Source organism: Pollicipes pollicipes, unplaced genomic scaffold (assembly GCF_011947565.3).
Source record: "Pollicipes pollicipes isolate AB1234 unplaced genomic scaffold, Ppol_2.1 Scaffold_2555;HRSCAF=2994_pilon_pilon_pilon, whole genome shotgun sequence".
NCBI classification, from domain to species: Eukaryota; Metazoa; Arthropoda; class Thecostraca; order Pollicipedomorpha; family Pollicipedidae; genus Pollicipes; species Pollicipes pollicipes.
Window position 1 is genome coordinate 29501351 of NW_023596136.1, and position 22582 is coordinate 29523932.

The 22582-nt window shown below is 53.0% G+C and overlaps 1 protein-coding gene across 1 annotated transcript in view; it reads left to right on the top strand.

Moving 5' to 3' along the window:
- Positions 1–6779, top strand: part of LOC119110993 (protein phosphatase 1 regulatory subunit 27) — a 35768-nt gene extending 28989 nt beyond the window's left edge. Inside the window, exon 4 of the mRNA XM_037234810.1 lies at positions 5742–6779. Coding sequence (XP_037090705.1) covers positions 5742–5931 — 190 coding nt within the window. The 3' untranslated portion in view covers positions 5932–6779. The remainder of the gene's footprint in view (positions 1–5741) is intronic.
- The last annotated feature ends 15803 nt before the right edge of the window (positions 6780–22582 follow it).

Consider the following 22582-nt stretch of genomic DNA (forward strand, 5'->3'; position numbering starts at 1 on the left):
CAAAGGCCATCAGTGACAGTGGAAAAGTAAGCGGAATTTCGCGCTCAGTTTTAAAGATGCGTACAACTGGGAGAAATGGGAATGGAAAATATTTACGTTCTCCACCGAGCGATTATTCATGTTACGGTGCTTGCTCCGAGCGACATGAAAAGAGGTCCTCGCAGCACTCAGGGACGTAGCCATTTGCCCTCCCCCTTCCCCCTCCCCCCCCCCCCCCCCGGCTGAGGGAAGGTTTGGCTACGTGCTTGGCAACACTATGCCATTCAGTGCATAATGCTGACCCAAGGTGAAGCATGGCATGAGCTAGGCCAATGTACAAATGCGTGCCAGTGCAGCGGCCGGGCTTTGGTAATAGGGTCGCATTCCTAACTGGTATTCCTCGTTCCATCATCTTTATTCGCGTCATTTTGTGCTAATACTCACCTCTCCGGTGGTTTCACCGGTCCCTCTTAAGCTAGGATAAAATATTGCATGCTCCCCACCCCTGCTAATGCACCTCTCACATTTTTGTTTAACTTATAGCTTGAATGTTTTTTTACGAGCGATTTAAGTTTAAGCCACTTTGTAAACGAAGCTTATGGTATGTGCCATACACCATTCACCCGAAAACGTTTTTTTCTAGTTTATCGGATACTTATGCCCTCGGCCTCGCCAGTTAGTATGCTTAGCATATCATACAGTGTCCCGACACTGCCACCTCAGACCAGGCGGGAACTCTGGCCGAATTCCAGCTGTGTGAAATAGCTCCCGTCCGGAGATTCGTACCCATTACCGGTGGGTTAGGAGCCCGGCATCTCTCCTCAGGTCATTTGAACCGTGCCCTCTGGACGCAGCACATCGTTCACGTTTCGTCCGCTGCTTCTAGTCCAGAATACAATTGAAAGGACAGAGACAGGATCAAAACAACCTGCTACGCATAAACAAGTGAATCTACCTTATCTAGGCATGGCCCAACAAGTAAAGTATTAAGTAAGTCCAGCCTCCCCCTCCCCCTCCCCTCTCTTGCGCCATAAACCCTCAGCACTATTCCTTACTATTCAGGCTGGAACCTCCGGCCATTGGTGTCCACAGGAAACGGTCCGTTTTAGGGCGCTATTAGGCGCTGTTATTGGTGTAATGTATCTGGCGTGAAACGCGAAGAGACCGGAAGCCCTTTATACAGACACCAATGTCAAAATTCGCGATCAACGCATTCAGCTCACCGGCTGACGCTCCATTCTCTGACGCATGCATTTCTCTCGCAACATCGTGATGAAAATTAGGCTGGCGGAATTTTACTTCAGAAACATGACTGACAAAGTACATTAAACTTCTCGTCTTAAAAAAATGTCCTTAGTATATTTTCTAAGATTAGTCATCAATTTTCTTAACTAAATTTGTTTTGTCTTGCACGATGTTGCTCATCATTCGATGGCATATTTGATTTGTCCGCCCTGCAACACGCTAGCTATGATCCACGAACCCGGTTCTACTGACCTCACGCGTTAGTACACCTCGCCCAGGGTCTCAGAGCCTCTCTAAGGCTTTTCGGAATAATTTTGAACAGCTCTGATAATGACGCTTGAATGTTGACTAGCCAAGTGCACATCACGCATTTGCGGTTAAGTTTCTGAGCTGGAGGATGACTAGTCGTTGACCTCGATCTCGAGGTGTCTGGCATGTTAGCCAAGCGCAACAAATAGCGATTATTTTCATGCTAAGTTCAAGCTAAAAAGGTGTTGTATACTGCTGTTCTGAATTTAATGCTTTTAAGAGTTTTTTGTGCTGCTTTTGTGAATTCAGTTTATCCAAAGCCCAAAGCATGTTCGTTTTGTTTATTGTTGTAGCCATTGAATCACAATGACACAATATAAATTTCATTTGACAGCCTTTGATTATCTTGCCGCTGTCGATCTCTCTACAATCACTTTCCCGTTGACAATGTTTGTTTAGTTTTTTATGCAGCCCGACGAGGCAATGCATGACCTGATATGACATGCCACAGATCACAGCCTTCGATGTCCACCTGTTCCCAAATGATCAAGTCTTCCAAAAGCTATTTAACACTGTGTTACGTAAAGTTGTAGCATGCTTAGCATTTTAGATGACAGGAGAGGTATGTGAACTGCTACCTTGACCTGTAGAGGTTATAGTCAACATCGTTCAGCTACCCCCATCCGATGCAGTGTGATACAATTTGAGGGCTTTCCATCACACTTTGACACTTCCCATCGGCTTCAGGTTGCTTGGCTTTCGGGACGTGAAGGGGGCTTACTTCCCTCGTATGACGAACATGAAAAACACATGTAGGGCGTGCTAAGCTTTTGCACCAAATATGTGAATTTTCGACCAACTCCACGTAGAATTATGCCAAATAATAAGTCGCGGAAACGACGCCAGTTGTTGTCATGCCATATCACACGCAGCTGCATTACTATCTAACGGGTTTTTGAGATATCGGACAAAGTAGTTCGGTATAACAGTTACAACAAAGACACATGATTCCAAAATGAAGATCCAAAAGAAGCAGTATGCCAATGGCTGTCATTGCTATTTCACGTCTTTTTACAGACTCGCGGAATGCGAGCCATGCGGCCCTCATGCCGCATTACGATGACCCTGTATTGGCGTGTTCGTGGCAACGGGACGCTGCACTTCATGTGGCGTCAGCTGGTGAATGTATAGTAACAGCGTCTTTATCGGTCGTTTTATCGCATCGGTGTCTTCCATCGATACTTTCAACAGTGCTAACGGGTTGGCATCACCGTCTCATCACCGTCACCGTCACTCAGTTACATCTTTTTGTATGGTAGATACCGGTTGCTGACCTCCAAAACGAGTTTTTGTCGTCCACGGTGGTGGTCTGCTAGAAATGCCAAATCGAGTAGCACTGGTCGGTGGTTTTGAGCCTATTTGTGGCGTGCGCGAAGCTCCTGGCGATACTCGTAGGATGTCGCAACCACAGTCGTCATGGACGCTACATGTCTTGTCACTACAGAACCACTCCACAGACGGCGGCCGTCTTGTCTTCAGCAGACCTGCTGCAGCGGTTCTCTTGTCCTCAGGCCACGCCGGTCGGCCAGAAGAACTGCCTTGGCTTCTGTTGCTCTCAATTATTGGAACGTGTACGTGAACTGCTCCCCGTACATTTGATCCAACCACCGACACAAAAATGTCATAGAGGTCTCCCACTGTCTCCCGATGCCTTCTCTTGACTTTTCAAATGTCTTCAGCCATCATGCGTGGCTGACATCCACAGTGTGCCCAGTTTGCTGAAGTATAGTCAAAGTACCCCGGCCCAGATAGAGTTCGGAAGCCGTAGCCACCTCGCTCCTAATCGCTGCTTTAATTGAATTTTGTTGGTAACCGTGACCGATCCCCAGATCCACCTCAGCTTTTAAAAGAAAGTTCGTCACATGGTTCCTTGTCAGCAGCGTGTTCGTTTCAGCCTCCCATGATTAGGCCACAGGAAGCGTTCCACTAGCAAAACAAACCAAAATACAACGTACTGGACAGCGTGGCGTTTTTTCATAACATTGGTGTTCTCTTAGTGTATTGCTTGCGTTAATTTCATTTTTCTTTGCTCGTCTCTCCAGGCTTTACTTTTCCTCCACTTAATCTTGACCGGGATTAAACATTATAGTTTTACGTCTGCGGTCGAGCATAGCAGTCTTCCTCTCCAATGTACATCTAACCGAGAGGCTCATGGACTGGGACACAAATTGGCCGGGTATCAAGCCTCATTCTTGCTGAGTATCGCGATCACGCTGCTGTGGATCAGTGCTGTTATTGGCCATAAACCGTCGGTCGCCTGGCACGTAGCCGCCTGGCGACAAGGTTAGCATCAATGCTTTTATCTACCGTGAATATCGTGCATAATGAAAACTAAGCGGTCCGCCTGCTACTTTTGTCATAAACGCTTCGTAATAGGGGTTCGCCGTGCAAAAATCGAACACCGACCATCGAGCACCGTGTTCTCATTTCGGATAGGTTGTACCGTCGGAGCGTAATCGTAAAGGACGTACGTGTAGCTTCGCACAGAAAGTTCGGCGGGGGCAGATGAAAGGGAGCTCAACTGAGAAAATGGCTGAAGGTATCTCCAAAATACATTGAATGGGCTTATCCATCAATGTTATAGACTTAATCATCAAGATTTGGAAGGGGAGGGGTGGTGCACTTCAAAAAAATAGCAACGAAGCACGCCTCTGCCTAAACATATGTTTTCTGTTTTCATTAGAGTTGAAAATGTCTGGCCCCTCGCCCTGATTCGTTGTTTTTTATTACGCGGACTGATGGGGGCGAGGCCACCGCTAGCCGTTTCCAAACTGAGAAAGATATAGCTTAGCAGGAAACACCGGCGAGTTGATGAGAACGAAATCACGCGGTCGGTAATAATTTGTTTATGACTAGGTCCACAACGGACCCCATTATGCCAGATGAAAGACAAAAACTTTCTGGAAAACCTCACTACTTCAACTTTACAGACTTATACGTACGTGACCATGGCTTGTTGCGACACAAACACAACTGACACAAACTGACTAAACAGGCGCGATCCTTGTCCAATTCTCACTATAATAGTGCTTGGTTTTATGTGTTTTTACCATATATCTATGATGCATGGCTATAACAATGTGCCCCCCCACGCGCGCGTTCCGTGGCAGCGTCGGTTACCGCCCTCCGGCCGCGCCGGCTGTAGATCGTGCTGTAGTGTTTCTAAAAAACCACTGCTCTATACGGAGAAATGTTAGAAATACGTTTGCTTGTGTCAAAACACGCGGAATTGATACCCTTGGCTTCTGAAAATTTTGGCGCGATTGAATAACACACCAGAGAGGCATCCACAATAGAGCTTAGGGAGGGAGGTCATATCGACACCCTCCCCCTCCCTTCGGGACGAGGGTTATTCATTTCATGACAATCCAGCGTGATCCCAGTCATATAAACCTTAGGCAGATTAGCGGAATTCTGGTCCTAGCACAACGCACCGTGGTAACTGGCTAGTGCCTTTCAAAAACCTGTTCTTTGGTTGGCCGCCGGTCAGCATGCTGCCAATAACTGCTGAACAGCGCACGTTTTACACCTCAGTTAGAGGCATACATTATATTAAATGTAACAGGCAACAGTTAAGCAGCTGCAATCGCAGTACTTCGTCAGACCGTGTAGGAAGATCCAGGAATCGATTGACACGCGTGGGATTTCTTCCATGCGTACCGCTCGCAATTAATATCACATTTCGCCAATAACTCACTTATAATGAAATGGAACGTTCCAGTGGTAACGCAGGCAATGATTAAAGCTGTATCAATTATTTGACGTCAATGCCCTGCGACAATTCCCATCATTTTGCCTCATTTCGCGCCATCGCTTCCCAGGTGGTTTTGTATCAAAGGCAAGCCTGTAATATGAGACGTCCGTGCGAGGAATGCACTGCTGCTGGCGCACCGTATGCATGCAGCCCAAATGGAATGGCAGTGCAGTTCGTGACGGTTACCTTTTGTGAGCCTGACAGCTCCTATAACTATGTTTCTTACTTATGTAAATGACTGAGCCGTGTGCAGTCGCATAGTCACGTGGTCACGAATTCCTGTGCGCCCACAACCACGAAGCCACAGGTCCCCTTCGTCTGCAGTCACGTGGTCGCTGGCAGCTGGTCTCAGGAGTGTAGTGACATGTGACCGCTGGTGTCAGCGGTGTGGTGACACCATGTGGCCACTGGCATTGGCAGTTTGGTGACACCCTGTGACCGCTGGTGTCGGCAGGTACCTGCTGGAGAGCGGGGCCGACCCTCGCCTGGTGACCGCCGACGGGCAGCGGCCGCTTGACCTGGTGGACCCGGCTGACCTGGCCACCGTGGCCGTCATGCTACAGCCAGGCGTGCCCTGCCCGGCCGCGCCCCCCTCCGACGACAGCGACGACGACCAAGCCGAGCGGCAACACGAGAACGGCTGAGCGGACTCGGCCGCACGGCACGGCACGGCACGGCACGGCACGGCACGGCACGGCACGGCACGGCACGGCACGCGGACTGGACCGGGGCAGCCTGTCAGCTTCGCTACCAGGCTGCTGAAGGGATGGCGGAGACGTACGGGGCACTAGCTGATGCGCTTGTTTTGTGATGGGCTGGCTGTTTGTGTCTTATTTTTAGATACATATATTTCGCCAATGAATGACATATTAGGACGGCTTGCGCTTAGATCAGTGGAAGTGTTTTGCACATATTTGTCTGTGGACTTAAAATATCACAAAGAAATGCCTTTGCTACCGAAATCGACCCCTGCAACATTCCCAGTTAGCTGTTTTAATGCATGAAAGATTCCACTCACTGGATGAGGGCTGGTGTCATAGTTGTGAGTGCTAGATAGTTTGCGGCTTGGAACTAGTGCTTAGCGTCCAGACTGGCTCCATAACTAAGGCATGTCTCCCGAACCGATATGTAAGACAGGCTGCCTGCATCTCAACCAACATACTTGTACGATGTTTTGCTTCTTGCATCTCCTTGCTCGTGATGAGTTTCAGTGCAGTGCCGTGTTTGTATGATGTGCTTGCCTCTTGCACCTCCTTGCTTATGATGCTTGAGGTTTTAGTGCAGTGCCGTGTTTGTATACATAATGTGCTTGCCTCTTGCACCTCCTGGCTCGTGATGCAGGGCGTTTCAGTGCAGCGCTTTTTGGTGATGTAGCGCTCTCCTGCTAGGCACGTTATGCCGCTCACTGTCTCCAGTTCATCACGTGCGTCGCACCTGGGTGCCAGACGCGTGCTCCGAACACAATGCAGGCGCAAAATAAACGGCATTAGGACGTGGTGTGGCGTCTCTGGCGGACAGCGCACGCCTGGACTGGCCTGCTGACGGAGAGTCAAAATATTGCCGACACTGCGGCGCGCGCCGTGCCAAGCCTTTCGCGTCGTCCACCACCAACACAGTCAGACTTACCAACAGCCGTGATGAGGTGGCTGTGCGCACCCAGCGCCTCGCGGGCTTACCAACAGGCTTGATTAGGTGCGTGATGTCGGGTGCCTTGTACTCGATTCTTCCTATGAGATTTGACAGCATGCGTGGCTTGGAGCACACACGGGCTCAAACGACAACACAAAACAGGGCTGTTTCGTCCGCGCCCACGCCGTAGAAAACACGCGCAAAATTCATTCAGCTAGGTACGTCCCGTACCGTGAGGGAGAAAGTGTTCGCTGGGAGTGCCTTACCCCCACCCCACCTCTTCCTCCCCTCGAAATAGCTTATCTCGGACCTACTTTATAATGAGCAGCGTTTCCTACCGGTGAAATAATTATTTTGTTATGGGAAGGGGAGGCTGATTTTTTGCTACATGGCGATGTTACAGGAACGTCAAGAGTCATGAGGCACGAGAGTCGGTCAGGTGCTATAGGTTGGGCGCAATAACGTTGAGCTGTTTACAGCCCAGCACCAGCCGACCAACCGACTAGACCGCCAGCGACATAATCATCAAACAATGACCACCAACTCAACACCAGCCGTCTCGAACATGCCTCAAAGAGTGTTGCGTTGCAGCCCACTCCCCGCCTTGCAATTATCGACCAGGGGCTCTGCGACAGACTTTCATAGTCGCGGACGTCAACTTACACTCTCTTTCCCGAAACCGCACGCGTCCAATAACGTCTGAACTAACATAACATCGGTCATATGTCGATTACTAAAACGGGGCTTCGACGATCAACGGCAAACAATGTGATATCGATGTCCAACAACACCTCCCGTTGAAACAGAGCGAGGAAATACACTGCAGCAGGGATGTGGCTTTCTGTTAAGCTACGGAGAACCCCACCTCTATAACGTGAATAGGAAATTCGGTCAAATCCGGGATGGCATTCGTCTATTGTTTATTTAGAGTGGGGTTTTCCCCGCTCAGCGCTCCAAGCCGATTTTGCCAAGCTACAAGGATGTGGCTTACGAGGCTTAACGGGACTTAACGATCGTGACACGCGATGTATTTGGCATCCGATTACTTCAGCGGCAGGTCTGGGATTGAGGCCCCAGTTACCAAGCGTGAACAAGACCAGGGCCCGCGAATTACATTGGCCGGGTCCCTCAGTCAATGAGGGCTCTCTGTGTCGGACAGGGGCCAGAGTGTCTAACCTGTATTACCTATCGTATTAACCTGTATTAACCTGTATTACCTATCGTATTATTACCTATATCTGTCCTGTATTACCAAGGAGCCCAGAGTCAGCCCTGGTATAACGTTCGGGGGTCCGTCAAGGGGCTCGAAGGGCCCCTCGGAAGTGCCCAGTTGGAGAGCCCAAAGGGCTGGCTGTAGGTGACAGTAATGGCCTGACCCGTAGGACAAAGCTCCCAAAGGTCAGTTAGAAGGCCTCCTACACCGGCTGGGGACACACTGAGATAATTCGGGCCCCTATTTTGGGCAAAGACCACCGACACTGAAAAGTCAGGTTCATGTCGGTCTGAGCCCTGGGGTCCATTTTCCAAACAGGGACAAGGCCGGAAACCGCGGTGCACAATGGTCGGAGCCCATGAAAAAATAAGGGCCCCTGAGCCGGTCAGGGGCCTACAGCGCCTAACAGTCGACTCGGCCAGGGGAGCATGTGCTTACCAGGTACAAAGACGGGTCCCCACATGTCAGGGGCCTCTTGGGTTGGTCTTGGCCTTCAGCTGGGGGTCCGTTACGTTGAATGGGGCTCTCTGCACCAATTATTAGACACAAACGGCGATAAGGAAATTATCGCATAAATGAGGGCCCCTGCGCCGATCCGGAGCAAAATGTCTGGATCAGGCGGCGCTCTGTGTCAGGCAGGCGACCAAGGTATGATTAATCTCTCTAAGGGCTGTCGCATCGACCAGGGGACCCCGCCCCAATATCACCAGCACGCGGACGGCAGGTAGCCCACGCTTGAACGGAATGGCCCTTTAGCCCTCGACGGCGAAATTCAAGATGTCCCCAGTGTTCTACCTACCACCTGACCTTGCCTGGAAAAGATAAGAGATTTTCTTAATGTTCAATGTGATAGATCGAAATGAAAACGCTTGTACAAACGACGACCTCCATCCTTGTTCAAATCCACCTAAGAAAAATTAAAAATTACATGAAAATGTTTGAGCCTGCATGCTCGCAACCATAGGAGCAGGACCAGCGATGTTCAGCGTCAGAGCCCCCATCAAGCCGCGTTGCTGCAGCTAACACCGGGCGCCTGGCTCTCGGAAGAGCCATCTTGAAACGACGCTTCGGAAGGTTTTTAAAGGTTAAGTCGTCCCGTTCAAAAATTAGGCAGGGGTGTATGTTTCGCCTGTATAATTTTGAGACTCTCCCTGAACAGAAAATGAGTGGCAGAAACACGATAATCGGGACTCCGTCTATCCTTCTCTGGTTCCACCGCCAAATTTCAGCACCGATTCGTTGGGCTGTGAATAGTAATCTGTTCCTTTTATACATATTAATATTTGCACTGATGAAGTATGCTTTCGGAACACCCTTGAAATGCTCGAATTGGCCTTCTTAAGTGCTGAAGGGTAGTTCCTTCAGAAACGCTGTCGTTTTTGGCAGTCCGCCGGCTGTAGGCCAGTGTTTGCGGTAGAGCTGACGACGTGTGGCCTATGGAGACTGCAACGCCGAACATGGGTACATTTGTTTTTAAGGCTCGCGAGCGTGCATGGTAAAAACTACGACATGTAACATTTCCATTTCTTGATTTTGAGCGACGGTTGATTATGCACAGACGGACATCAGTTGGCCATGTCAATACAAATTTCTGACCAGTATCGATCCACAATATACGTTCTCCATCATCTATGTTCACAATGTCTCTGTACAACCCAGATAAGTTCCGGCGAAGCCCCTGACTCTAACGGTTTAGAAAGGGTCTAATGACCCATTGTAAAACGAAAAGTGTGGGTGGATTATTTTGTGCAGTCATTTAACGACCGGTTCCTTTAGTATATGGGCTTAAAAATGAAAGATATTGGCATCATTCGGTGCCTTCTGGTTTCTATTTCAGTCGAAAGAGGTAAATAAAAAATATGCGAAGAAAATCGTGCCCATCGATATCGAGTGCACCTTATGCGACGATTTTTTGTTGGTTAGGAGCCTTTCAAAAACTGCACCCTTTGCTTACTCTGTACCCCCCCCCCCCCCCCCTCTTTACCAAGACTCTGCCATTGGTCACGCATGGGTGACCTCATTCGGCATCGAGTATGCGTACATAATATAATTGCATGGTCGCTGAAGCGCCAGCTTAACTAGAAACGCTGCCATAATCAATCTGCAATGCGCATGACATTGGCATGACAAGCGTTTTATTTTCCCTACGTTCAAACTGGAGCGTGTGAGCCTCGCTCTCGCTTTAGAGACACATCAGCTTGGAACAGTCTACCCCAGAAGTACAGCAAGCTTGCAATGCGTGGATACTGAAACGAGTGGAAGTGTGGCATTCTCAACAGTAGGGCATTTGCCTAAGCCTATTTGGGAAAGGTTGTGTTCGGACCGTTTTCTGAAATAATGAAATGAGTGGCGCTGATGATTTTTTGATTTAATTGAAATGCGTACGCGCTATAGATGATATTTTGGTGTGTCAAGAACCTGATTCGAGAATGGGCTGTAATACCTACATATAGTGTGAACACTTTTCTTGTGAATACCAAACCAAATGCGCAAATCTTACCAAGGCAGATAATGGTGAGCTTTGCACAGATTTTACTTAGAGAGAGAGAGAGAGAGAGAGAGAGAGAGAGAGAGAGAGAGAGAGAGAAGAGAGAGAGAGAGAGAGAGAGGAGAGAGAGAGAGAGAGAGAGAGAGAGAGAGAGAGAGAGAGAGAGAGAAGAGAGAGAGAGAGAGAGAGAGAGAGAGATAGAGAGAGAGAGAGAGAGAGAGAGAGAGAGAGAGAGATAGAGAGAGAAGAGAGAAGAGACAGAGACAGAGAGACCGAGAGAGATCCAGCTGCGCCCCTTTAGTTTCACAAAACATGCACGTTTATAAGGTGATGCAAACTGCCCTGATTCCACATGGACTGCTACGGCCACGCATATGACCTTTAAAAAGACAAAAGTGGACGCAATCCAAGACGTATTTCTCGCCTGTATCCCTATGACGACTTCCATGACTGTCCACCAATCACGTTGGGAGATGTACACCCATGATAAGACTAATGCTAAATTCTTGGAATGTTGAAAGGGTCTGACGGTCCCCAACTACCGAGAACCCGCAGCCCTGTCGTGTCTTGGCAATACGCCCATCGAATACCCCAACCAAAGCAAGTCATTCCATAAGTACCAAAGGGTCTGACGGTCCCCAACTAACTGAGAACCCGCAGCCCCGTCGTGTCATGGCAATACGCCCATCGAATACCCCAACCAAAGCGAGTCATTCCATAGCGCAACAAAGGAAATCCTCGTTTGAAAACCATGCAAAAGACTGGTTGAGATGTCAGCTGGAGCACCATCTGATGTTAAATTGTTTAGTCCGTCGCGAAACGATTTTTTAGTCAGATACATGGGTATCGCTTCGCATTCATTTGGGAAGGCTCTTGTTCCTCTACCTGGAGCAGAAGATAGATGAAAACCACTGGAAATCCACTCTTCAGCCTATTTTATAGGTAATAAGGCAATTGTCTTCTGCTTAGCTCTTCAGCTTATTTTGTAAAACACCCCTGGTCATAAGATCTATAACATTGTGAAGGGCAGATGCTGTCTGGTATATCACGTGGCACTCACATGGTATATCTCCTGCGTTGGGTCTTCTGTCTACACTGTTACATTTATGCACAGCGTTGGCCATAACGCGGACCCAGTGAGAAACGAGCATCGCCAGACCGGACGGGCACTTTTGCAGCGCTTAAGCGCCTAGTGTTATGGCCCAAGACGAAAGAAACTAGGCTGGATGCGGTTATAAGACATAAAGACATAAAGACATCAGACCAACAAAGAACAGATGGGCCCACCTGATGTTGACCTACCACGGGTATGCCAATTATGAAGGTATTTGGCAAAATTCCTAGCTGCGAAGGAATCTGACGAAAAATTCCGGATTTCTAGATTACCTGAGCTTGAAAGAAACCTCAAAAATTATCGTTCGTTCTGGGAAAAGGAAAAAGTTGTTTTCGGTGGCTGAATTATTTTAGGGACACCCGCATGTGTTCACAAGCAAAGGGAGATAAGTGCCTGCCATACTGTCATTTCCTAGAAGGAAAGCAGCCTCCAAATGGGAAGAGTTCGTTACTAAATACGTGAGCTCGAAGCCCCCGACCCCGCGGCCCTTTTTCGGCGCGTGAATCACTTGTTACTCGCATTCCAGAACACCTGCCCCTCTCATCAGGTGGTGGCCCTTCCCGCTGGGGCTATTTTTACTCGTGGAGAAGCAGCAAATCGACCATAGCGACAGCAGGTGAGCCGTCATCGTCTTGACCGGTCGATAAGGCTCAGTTTTCGTTGTTTTCACTTTCATTTGAAGCCTAAGGAGAGCGCAGCGGCCGCTGTCGCGTGCTGCCGCCTGCCGGCCGGGCCAACAACTAGGGCTAGCCAGGTGTGCATTCGTTGGAGTCTCGCGGCGGTGACGGGACGTGCGCGAGGTGTGCTGGAGAGACGGTGCGTGCCGGGAGCTGTGATGCGCGAGCTCTGACGTCACAAAGCGCCCCCCGCGCGCGCGCGTGCCCAGCTGGTGTCAGTGTCGGGCCGTCAGGCCGTCAGTGGACGACGATGCGCTGGCGGCTACTGACGGCTGCGCTGTGCGCAGCGGCGCTGCTGCCGACGTCGCGAGCCTGTGAGTGCTGCGCCAGGAACGCCACGGCCGCCGAGTGCGGCGAGGACGCGAGCCTCGAGGCGCGCGCGGACTGCGCGTGCTGCTCCGTGTGTGCTGTGCAGAAGGGGGGCCGGTGCGACGACGGTGATCGACCGTGTCGTGCCGGGCTCGAGTGCAGCGGCCGTGGAGTGTGCACAGGTGAGCGGGGCGACCTTCGCGGCCGGCCGGTCTGCACCGGACCGGCCCTCCCTCGGCCGCCGGCTGCCCGGGCCCGCCGGCCCGGCCAACGGCGGCTGCGACGCAGACCGTCCTCAGGGGGCTGCGATGCCGGACAGAGCGCAGATTCCGCTGCTGGGTCATGGGACGTAGATAGGGAGGAAGGGACAGTATCGACGCTCACTGTGTTGATAGCAGACATCCGATATGCCAGGTGTTTTGTCACCCGCAATCGCTGCCCACTTGTGTGCGGGTTGGCCCGGTTATGGTCTGGTCAGAGACCGTTACGGGACCGACGCTAGCTGGCCGCCGCTCGCCTCCGGCTATTTCAAGCCGCTGAACGTTACACGGGACCGAATCGTTGACCGAGTCGTGAGTCACGTGCAAAGCTCTGACTCACGATGACTCGAGTAGATACGCGGGAGCAGTCCCCGACCCTGAACCAGGCGGGCCGAGCCGGTGAGCGCCTGGGGCACTTGCAGCTCGGCCTGCATCGACGGCGCTCCTATCCTCGAGGCCAGCGAGAACCAGGCCGCGCGGATCTCCCGCTGGTTCACCGCTGGTTCACCGCTGGGTCGGACACCGAGAGCGCTGGGTTGCGCAGCGCCCGCCGCCGCCTGGCCACGGACGGACTATTGGCCAACGGCGGCGGTTGGTATTCCGGCTGTGTGACGCCCGATCTGCGGGCGCACCTCCACCTTTCGCCGCTGAGCTGGCGCCTATACGGACAGGTCGCGGATGACCAAGGTCCGGGAGCGGGACGGAAGCGCCGGGTGACCAGTGGCGACGGGATGCCGTGCCGCCCAGCCGGGTCAGGGAGCTGGCGGGTTGCGTGGGCGGCCGGCGGCCTCGAGTCGGCCGTGTGCTGCACAGCACCAGCTGTAGGGGCAGGATGTCCGGCTGACGGTAGCCGGCCCGGTCATGGGTTTTGGAAAGAAGATTGCGAAACGGCTGGGTTACGCTGAAGGCCAGGCCTTACCATCGGATGCACGTACGTGCCATGCATTCCCACCGGAAATCCGGCTGCGCCCGATTCCATGCGACGAGCGCTTAATGCCAAGAAAGCCGGCCTGAGACGGAACGAATGGTCCTTCGGGTCTAACGTTACGAGGGTATATTATTTCCCTGCCTTGTATCTCACTGGGTCAAAAATCAAAAACCTCTTCAAAAACATTGCGGTTATCGTGTGGTCACCTGTGGATTTGCTCCTTAATCAGTCAACGTTAGCTAAGCTCGAGTGTTTGATGCAACCCAGTGGTCTGATGCGGCGCCCGATAAGACAGAGCGAACAAAAAACCTAGCAAAAACAAAATTAAATATATGGGAATAACACGATGAGCCATCGGGATAACCGATCCACTGTCCCTCTTTGCCAGCACATGTAGGGCAAGGACTGAACGACACCACCCCTACCACGCGATTACATCAAGCCCAGCGACGGTCATGCGCTGTCATCTCGTTTTTTTTCTATTAATGTCATCTTCTCTGTTGCACACACATAAACACTCACATGCATGTGCATGTATATATATATATATATATATATATATATATATATATATATATATATATATAGGTTCTTCCTGTACCCGCCTTGTTTTAATTGCGTTTCCTTTTGTCGTGCCTGGACAGCCAGCGTCGCTATCTCCGTGCCACGCGCTCTCTCCCGGCGGCGCCCTGCGCGGCCTCGCTTTGCTCTGTTGACCGGATACGCTGCCCGGCCATGGGGCGACGCCGGCTCGTCACCAGGCTGCCGGCGACGGAAGACGCGACTGAGCCTATCGCCAGGCCCCAGCCCCACCCCCACCCCGGCCTCGCTAACGGGCCGGCCGGCGTGGCGCGACCACCGCCGACCCGCGGAAGCTGTCGCCTCATGACGCCGACGGAGGGCTGTGACCCAGGTCACGGTGTGTGACTGCCGCCTGGGCCGTGTCGGCACCGCTGTCGGGATGTCTCACGCGCTCCTCAGTCTTCCGCCGCGCAGGAGGTCGGACACCGACATAGCTGACATCGCTGCTCGCTCGCTATGTCACAGAGGCTGCGACTGAAGTACGGGGCACGTGACGGTGTGCGCGTCTCAGTTGATTAAAGCGCGCGAGCCGCGAATTCATGCGGTGGAGGAAAGCCACGAAACGCAAGTCGAGTTCGCTGTCAACTTTACCAAGTGCACAAGTAATATTGTATCCAGAAGTTGATGTGAAACTGAGATCACGCCAATCAGAATCACCCGGAGTAAGCGATGTGCCAACGCTCATTGCATTTTAAAGTCAGGACGGAAGCTGACAGGGAGGAGGAGGGGGATGATCTGAAGCTCTCACTCTGTAACTTTCGCACTCAATACTCCAAGCTTGATCTTCCATTCAGTATGCAGTAGGCTTGGTTTCATAACTTTTCATGTGTCTTATGAAGAATTTAGGAAGTGTTCAGAAATGCTATATGTTATCAATATAATCAACATGATCAATCTTAGAATGGCATATGACTGAACGCGTGTCTCAAGTAATGTCCAGCTCCATGGACACCGATATATTTGTTGCATGCTGTTATAATTAGCATTGGCAATATCATTCTGTCTACCTCAGAATAGGTGACTGCATCCAAAAGACCACAAGACCGTAAGCCCTATCTAGGAAAGCTTGGTTGATCCGTAAGCCCGTAAGCCCGATCTAGGAAAGCTTGTCGCTGTGTGTGCTGTGTATGACCGTTATTTAATGCAACAGCATGCGGAAGTGCCGGGTCAAAACTTGGTACTGGTGGCAGTTTCCGTCTTGCCTCTATGATGTTTGCCAACAGCTCGACCATGACACCACGTCACTTGTAATATAAAGATACCATGGATGAGAAAACAGTATTTTTAGCAGCTAATTTCTATCGCAACTGATCAGCTTACCCAAAATCACAAATATTTTGCGTCAATCAGCGGAAATTTCCGTCAGAGCGAGCGAAAACCTATCAAAAACAAAACGGAATATCTAGGAATAGCGCCGCTCGCACACTGTTTTCTACAGAGCACACAATATTTAAATTTACTCGTGTTTTCATTCTAAAACATCGGGAAACATCCATCGGACACATTTTAAAAACAGTGTCAGCTAGTTGGCCTCATTCATTCCAAAGTCGCGGAGTTCTCGGGGCTGGCGCAGTACGCTAGCGACGGCTCGTGCCGATCGCACGCGTCGCGTGGTGTTGGGCAATGCCGCTCCCGGCGCAGCCCTGGTGTGATCAGCGTATGACTGTAGCTGCAGATAGCCCGGGGGGTTCACGACTCGCCCGTGCACATTCACTTTCTCCCCTGATGGCGCCCGACCATCCCCGCTGACCGCTGGTGCCCGGAAGACTTCGCGTCGATTTCCTCCAGCGCGCGGGTTTCATGGTCGGCTACCCGCCCGAGCAGCGCCCGACTTTCTCCCCCCCCCCCCATCTCTCTCTCTCTCTCTCTCTCTCTCTCTCTCTCTCTCTCTCTCTCTCTGTCTCTCTCTCTCTCTCTCTCTCTCTCTCTCTCTCTCTCTCTTCTCTCTCTTCTCTCTCTCTCTCTCTCTCCTCTCTCTCTCTCTTCTCGCTCTCTCTCTCTCTTCTCTCTCTCTCTCTCTCTCTCTCTCTCTATCTCTCTCTCTCTCTCTCTCTCTCTCTCTCTCTCTCTCTCTCTCTCTCTCTCTCTCTCTCTCTCTCTTTCTCTCTTTCTCTCCCTCCCTCCCTCCTTCTCCCATTTCCTCTCCCTCTGCTACGAATAGACCGGCAGGCAGTTGCAAATGTCCTCTGTTAACCCTTCGTCCTCATACATCATCACGCATCGTTCAGTCTCTCCGTTCCCTCTGCCGCCATCGCCTTGCGCCCGCCGTCCTGCGTCGGTCGTCTTGACAGCATCGAAGGCCGCCGTTGCTGCGCCGCACTCCAGCCCGGTGCCTGGTGCGGCGGCGCGCCCCGCCACCCCCGAACGCCGCCGCCGCTGCGGCCCTGCCTGGTCCGGCGCCCTGTACGGATATCGCGGCCTTGATCCGCGCGCCGCACTGCCGCCAGCAGCCGAGCCGATGATGGCGGCCGCGGCCCGTCACGTGACGGCCCCGGGGTGGTGTCTTGGCCGACGTGTGACGGATGGGTGGGCGGGGCTCGGCCCAGAGGTGGCCGCCGTCCGGTGGCGCAACGGCCGGGTCGGCCCGGGTCGGCGGCAGCGTCCCACGCGGAGACGGTGACTCACTGGCCGCAGCTCGCTCGAGCCGCCCCCACACCGGCCCCGACGGCCTTCCTCAGGCGGCGCTCCGTCCCGCCCGGCCGGCCGCGCGAGTGGCGCCGGTCCCGTCTCGCTCAGCTGGAGCCGCCCCCACACCGGCCCCGACGAACTCTCTCAGACGGGTGCTCCGTCCCGTCTCGCCCAGCTAGAGCCGCCCCCACACCGGCCCCGACGACCTCCCTCAGACGGGTGCTCCTTCCCGTCTCGCTCAGCTGGAGCCGCCCCCACACCGGCCCCGACGACCTCCCTCAGACGGGTGCTCCTTCCCGTCTCGCTCAGCTGGAGCCGCTCCCACACCGGCCCCCGACGACCTCTCTCAGACGGGTGCTCCGTCCCGTCTCGCCCAGCTAGAGCCGCCCCCACACCGGCCCCGACGAACTCTCTCAGACGGGTGCTCCGTCCCGTCTCGCTCAGCTGGAGCCGCCCCCACACCGGCCCCGACGACCTCCCTCAGACCGGTGCTCCGTCCCGTCTCGCTCAGCTGGAGCCGCTCCCACACCGGCCCCCGACGACCTCTCTCAGACGGGTGCTCCGTCCCGTCTCGCTCAGCTGGAGCCGCCCCCACACCGCCCCCGACGGCCTCCCTCAGACGGATGCTCTGTCCGTCTTGCTCAGCTGGAGCTGACCTTTTACATCCGCTCGGACGGATGCTCTGTCCCCCTGCCGCCCGCGAGAAGCGCAGACCTGGCACGCGACGGCCCTGCAAAACTGGTTACACAGGTGGCCACCTCCGTCCGCGCGCCTGATTAAAGTGGACATACATGTCGCCGAGAATACAGAAGAGTGAACATACTTGTCACCGAGGACTCAACAGGAGAGTCACCTGGAGCGCGGGGTCAGTCGAATCGGAGGCCGACTCCGCAGCCAGAGGCTGCTCTTTCAAGGTCGCTGACCTTCCTTTCATGGTGTTGTATTGGTGGGAGGTGTGTTACCAATCGCTATAGAGTTAAGTTGCAAGATTGTGTTTTTATTTCAAGGCCTAAGTAGAACAGTCGGAAGAACAGACTTCTGTCTCAACACGACTGGCTGAAGTTTTGCAGCCTAACCTTGAGTAGAAATCGGATTGAGTTTTGTACGAGATGCGCTTGATCATTGCGCATCATTCAAGCTCGGCTGACGGTCAGATGAGATGATAAGATGATATGAGATGAGATGAAAATGTAAGATGGGGATATCACTATGCTGCTAATCACGCAACATGATCACCGCTATTGCGGGTGCCACTGCTAGTCAGTAGTGAAAACCTCTGCGATGTTGTGCACCTGTTAGCTATTGGACAGCTCAGTGGTCACCAAATCATCCGAAAACGATGCCGAACGCTGTTGTATTAATCGAGGGAGGGGAGCTGACACTGACAGGTACGAATTCAAAGTTTGAGAGATGTTGGAGCCTGATGTGGCTAGTTCGCGGTCACCTTTCACATCCTGCATGCACAGAGTTCTATGTTGAGCCAAGTTGGGGAAGTCCATTTGGCAAGCATGCGGCTTAGCATAAGCTGCCCTCCCAAATCCCCCATAAATACCACACCCAGAGACACGGCGCACGCCATGGTGGACCCTCATGGGAATCAAGGCTGCGGTGGAGCTGGCCGCCCGGCCAGCAATCCGGAGGAGAGTCTCGCCCCGGTCTGATGACAGAACTGACAGGCAGGCTCGCAGACACTGCGATAGACTGACACGTATTCGACAGGATCGCAGACAGCGTCACACTTACCGACCTCTGCAACGCCCGGGGATTTGTTTTGGGCGCTGTGACGCCTCGCTGGTGCCTCTGCATTGGACAGACTCACTCTGCAGCTCCTGCTCCCAGACGTCCATGACACTTTTAACACGCACCTTTCTCACTTGTGTGACAGGCCTCGTTGGCCTTCCGTGGAACCTACACAGCCAGGCGCCTTAATGCTGAATTCGTGACAACATTGACCATATCGCTTAGGATGAGTCCCTCCACGGGAGACCAGCATCGATTTTTTAGTCTGGGATTAGCAGGCTCACGACACGGCACGACAGACCCACATGTCACGACATGCCCACAACACGGCGCGACAGGCCCACGACAGACTCACAAGACACGACAGACCCACGGCACGGCGCGACAGGCCAATGACAGGCCCGCAAGACACGACAGGCCCACGACACAGCGCGACAGGCTCACGACACGGCGCAACAGACCCACGACACGGCACGACAGGACCACGACGCGTCACGACAGGACCACGACACGGCACGACAGGACCACGACACGGCACGACAGGACCACGACGCGTCACGACAGGACCACGACACGGTACGATGACAATCACAACCAGGACCTCTTTAAAACAATTTTTAGTGGGGGAAATCCCAACGATATGATCAATCCCAATTATGGTTTCGCCTAACCATCCCAGCCCCAAATACAGATTTTGCCTTAGATGTAGGGCACTTTGTTTTATGTGTTTTATGCTACGCTGATAAGCTAAGATAGTACTAACTACTAACAGCTGTATTTCCAGCATTAACAGTGCTATAAGCAGGTTACTTATCATTAAGTAATTACAACTAGTAACTGTGTTATAAATTTGGCGCCTGCACGACCCTGCAATCATGGCCGAATGGCTAACGTATTGGATTTATGTGTATCCTGAATCCACAGCTCGAATGCATACGCATGTATTTTTTTCAAAAGCCCTTTCTTCTCATGGCCGGCTAGCCGCGTCGGCTAACATCCCTCTGCGGCTAAAGATCGATCTGCGGCTAGCTGTCTGGACGCCTAACCGAAAACCAGCTTTGTTGATCTGAATGAGTAGCTATCATTACGTGCGGCATAATCGCAGGAAAAAATCCATTCCGTAGGCTGCTGACCTTACAGTGAGTGGTTTAAACCAACGGCAGTGGCTCTGACATGAGTACGAAATCGCCACGGCTCAAGTGACGTAACATGATGGCAATATTGTGATGTGGGTGGTGAGAATCAAAGTCGGGAGAACCGGTGCAAATTTGGGACTTTTTTGCGCGATGGTGAAGCATTGGCTCTACTCCCTTGATGTTAGTACAATATGAAGGTTTTAATTATCGTCAAAGTAAGAAGAGGGAAATATTAATAGACTTTGAGAATAAAGTGCAAGGCAAGCCAATATTCGAACCGTGTTAACAATGTGATGCGCATGTAAACTGAGCGTGATATATTCAACAAGCGGGGACAATGTACGGCTTTTGTAATACGGCGTCGCCGGTGTGGAAAATTATATCGGCTTTTGTGCGTAAAGAATATGCGGCTGCTGTCATCTGTGGTGGTGTGCGTCATCAAGGTGCCAAGATAAATCCTCATGGTCAAGTGTCCGGGCAGCCTCTGACAAGTGCTCCGGGCAGCCTCTGTCAAGCTGTTCCGGGCCAGCCTCTGACAACGTTCCGGGCAGCCTCTGTCAAGTGTTCCGGGCAGCCTCTGACAAACGTTCGGGCAGCCTCTGTACAAGTGTTCCGGGCAGCCTCTGCCAAGTGTTCCGGGCAGCCTCTAGCCGAGTGTTTCCGGGCAGCCTCTGACAAGTGTTCCGGGCAGCCTCGGCAGTGTGCAATGCGCAGAGGCTCTGAGGAGGACGGCGCAGACATTCATCTCCAGCGTCGGGCAGGGTGGGGCGTTGCTCTGCGCAGCGGTCTGTCGGCTGGTAACGGATCCGGACCCGGAACGGCTGGTCGGCCAGGTGCTGCTCTTCCGACCGCACTGGCTCAGGTGTTCGTCATTATCATGGTAATGGGCCTGTGCAGGCTGCTGAACGCCATGGTAACTGGTTATGAAGCAATAAACATGACGGCTGAGGGCCATGGCTGGTAGCAACAAAACACGACCAAGCCGTGTTTACGTAAGCGCGTCGTTTTACCTGTGACGTTCTCATAGTTTCCTTCACACCACTGGTGCACGGTCAGCAAGCTGCTCGGTGCGAACGAACACGCAGCTCAGCCTTTAAGCCAGGTACGTCGCTGATAAGCCACTTTGATGCAGCCTGGTCGCCGTTGCAAACTACCGAGGCGTTCAGCCGTACCAAAAGTCCTCATGTACGAATGTGCTCTGTGTGCTGAAAAGCCAGTGTTGAAAAGTGATGGCTCTGGGATCAGTCCTGGGACAGGCATTTAGCAGTTGTTTCCATCACGACGATCAGTTTATTCACTTCCGGGTGGTGAGTCTCGGTCTGCGTGTGTGGCGGGGCGCTCGGAGAAGTCATAGAGCCGTCCCTCACTCGCGTGTGCCGTCCATGACGGCGCCAGCACCGTGACCGTGAAAGATGCAGGTGGGGTCAACGCCCCCCCCCCCCCCCCCCAGCCGCCGTCAGCGCGGGGACAGAGCGTAACAACGTGGCCTATCAAACTGCACGGTCCTGTTTTGGCTGCGCCGCCGCCGCCGGCGCCCGTGCCGGCGGCGGCGGCGGCGGTACCGAACAGGGAAGCGGCACCGCTGCGTCGCCCGCGGCGAGTCCGCCAGCCGGAACGGCAACACTTCCGGCCAGCGACCGGGCGTCTGCGGCGACAGCGTGTCTCGCGCCGCCGGAAACAGTGCGGCGCCCGGCTGACTCACGTGTCCTGGCGAAGCGGATGACCGCCGGCCAGCCACGCCCCCCCCTCCCCCACCGATAGCGGGCGCGCCGCTCACAGAACCGGTGACGGCTGGCCAACCGTCGTCTGCGGTTCGGCTTTCCGACACCTCCGACGTCCTGCAGGCATTTCATGAATGGGCCGGTCTGCTTCTTTGTGACGTGAGGCGTGCGTCACGCCAGATCGGACGCGCCGCTTCCTTGACGTGTGCGGAGACTGAGGGACGGCGGATGGCTGTGGCAGCCTTGCACTGTTCTGCGGCGCAGCTGACCATGGCGGTGGCGGAGAAAGTTGCCGTGCTTCGCACCGTGGGGGCAGTCAGCTGGGTGCACAGGCTGGTGGGACGGTCCACGGGGATGGGCAGCGGCCGACCCTGCAGCTCAGTATACACCAGGCTCACCGTCGCTCCCGGCTCGCGCCTAATGCCGACAGCTCGCAGAATTGGTGCCTAACTGCCAACGATTCGACAGCTCCGCTCTTCGTCTTGGATCCGTCTGGTGTAGCTTAAAGAACGGTTCATAGCGTGCAAACGACGCATTTGTAGCTTATGAACCACCGCTTGACCCGGGTATATCACTCAGTCTTCACTGTCTTCGCTGCGTTCCTCCCATTCTGTTGTCTATCTCTACTTTACATGGTGGCTCCTCAGGTCGGTTTTTCGTCGTTTTTTCTGTTGCCCCCTTGTGAATTCAAGGCATAGAACATGGGGCGATTCGCGTCTGCTCCGTTTACATAAGGGACGCATCTCCGGTGCCATGAGTTCGCAAATCATAGGTGCATGTAGCCCTGAGTTTTATTGTAGCTGAGCGATGAAAGAGCTTTGTAATGCGCGGTGTATATTTAGCCTTGAGCTACTCGGATTGCTTGGCTGC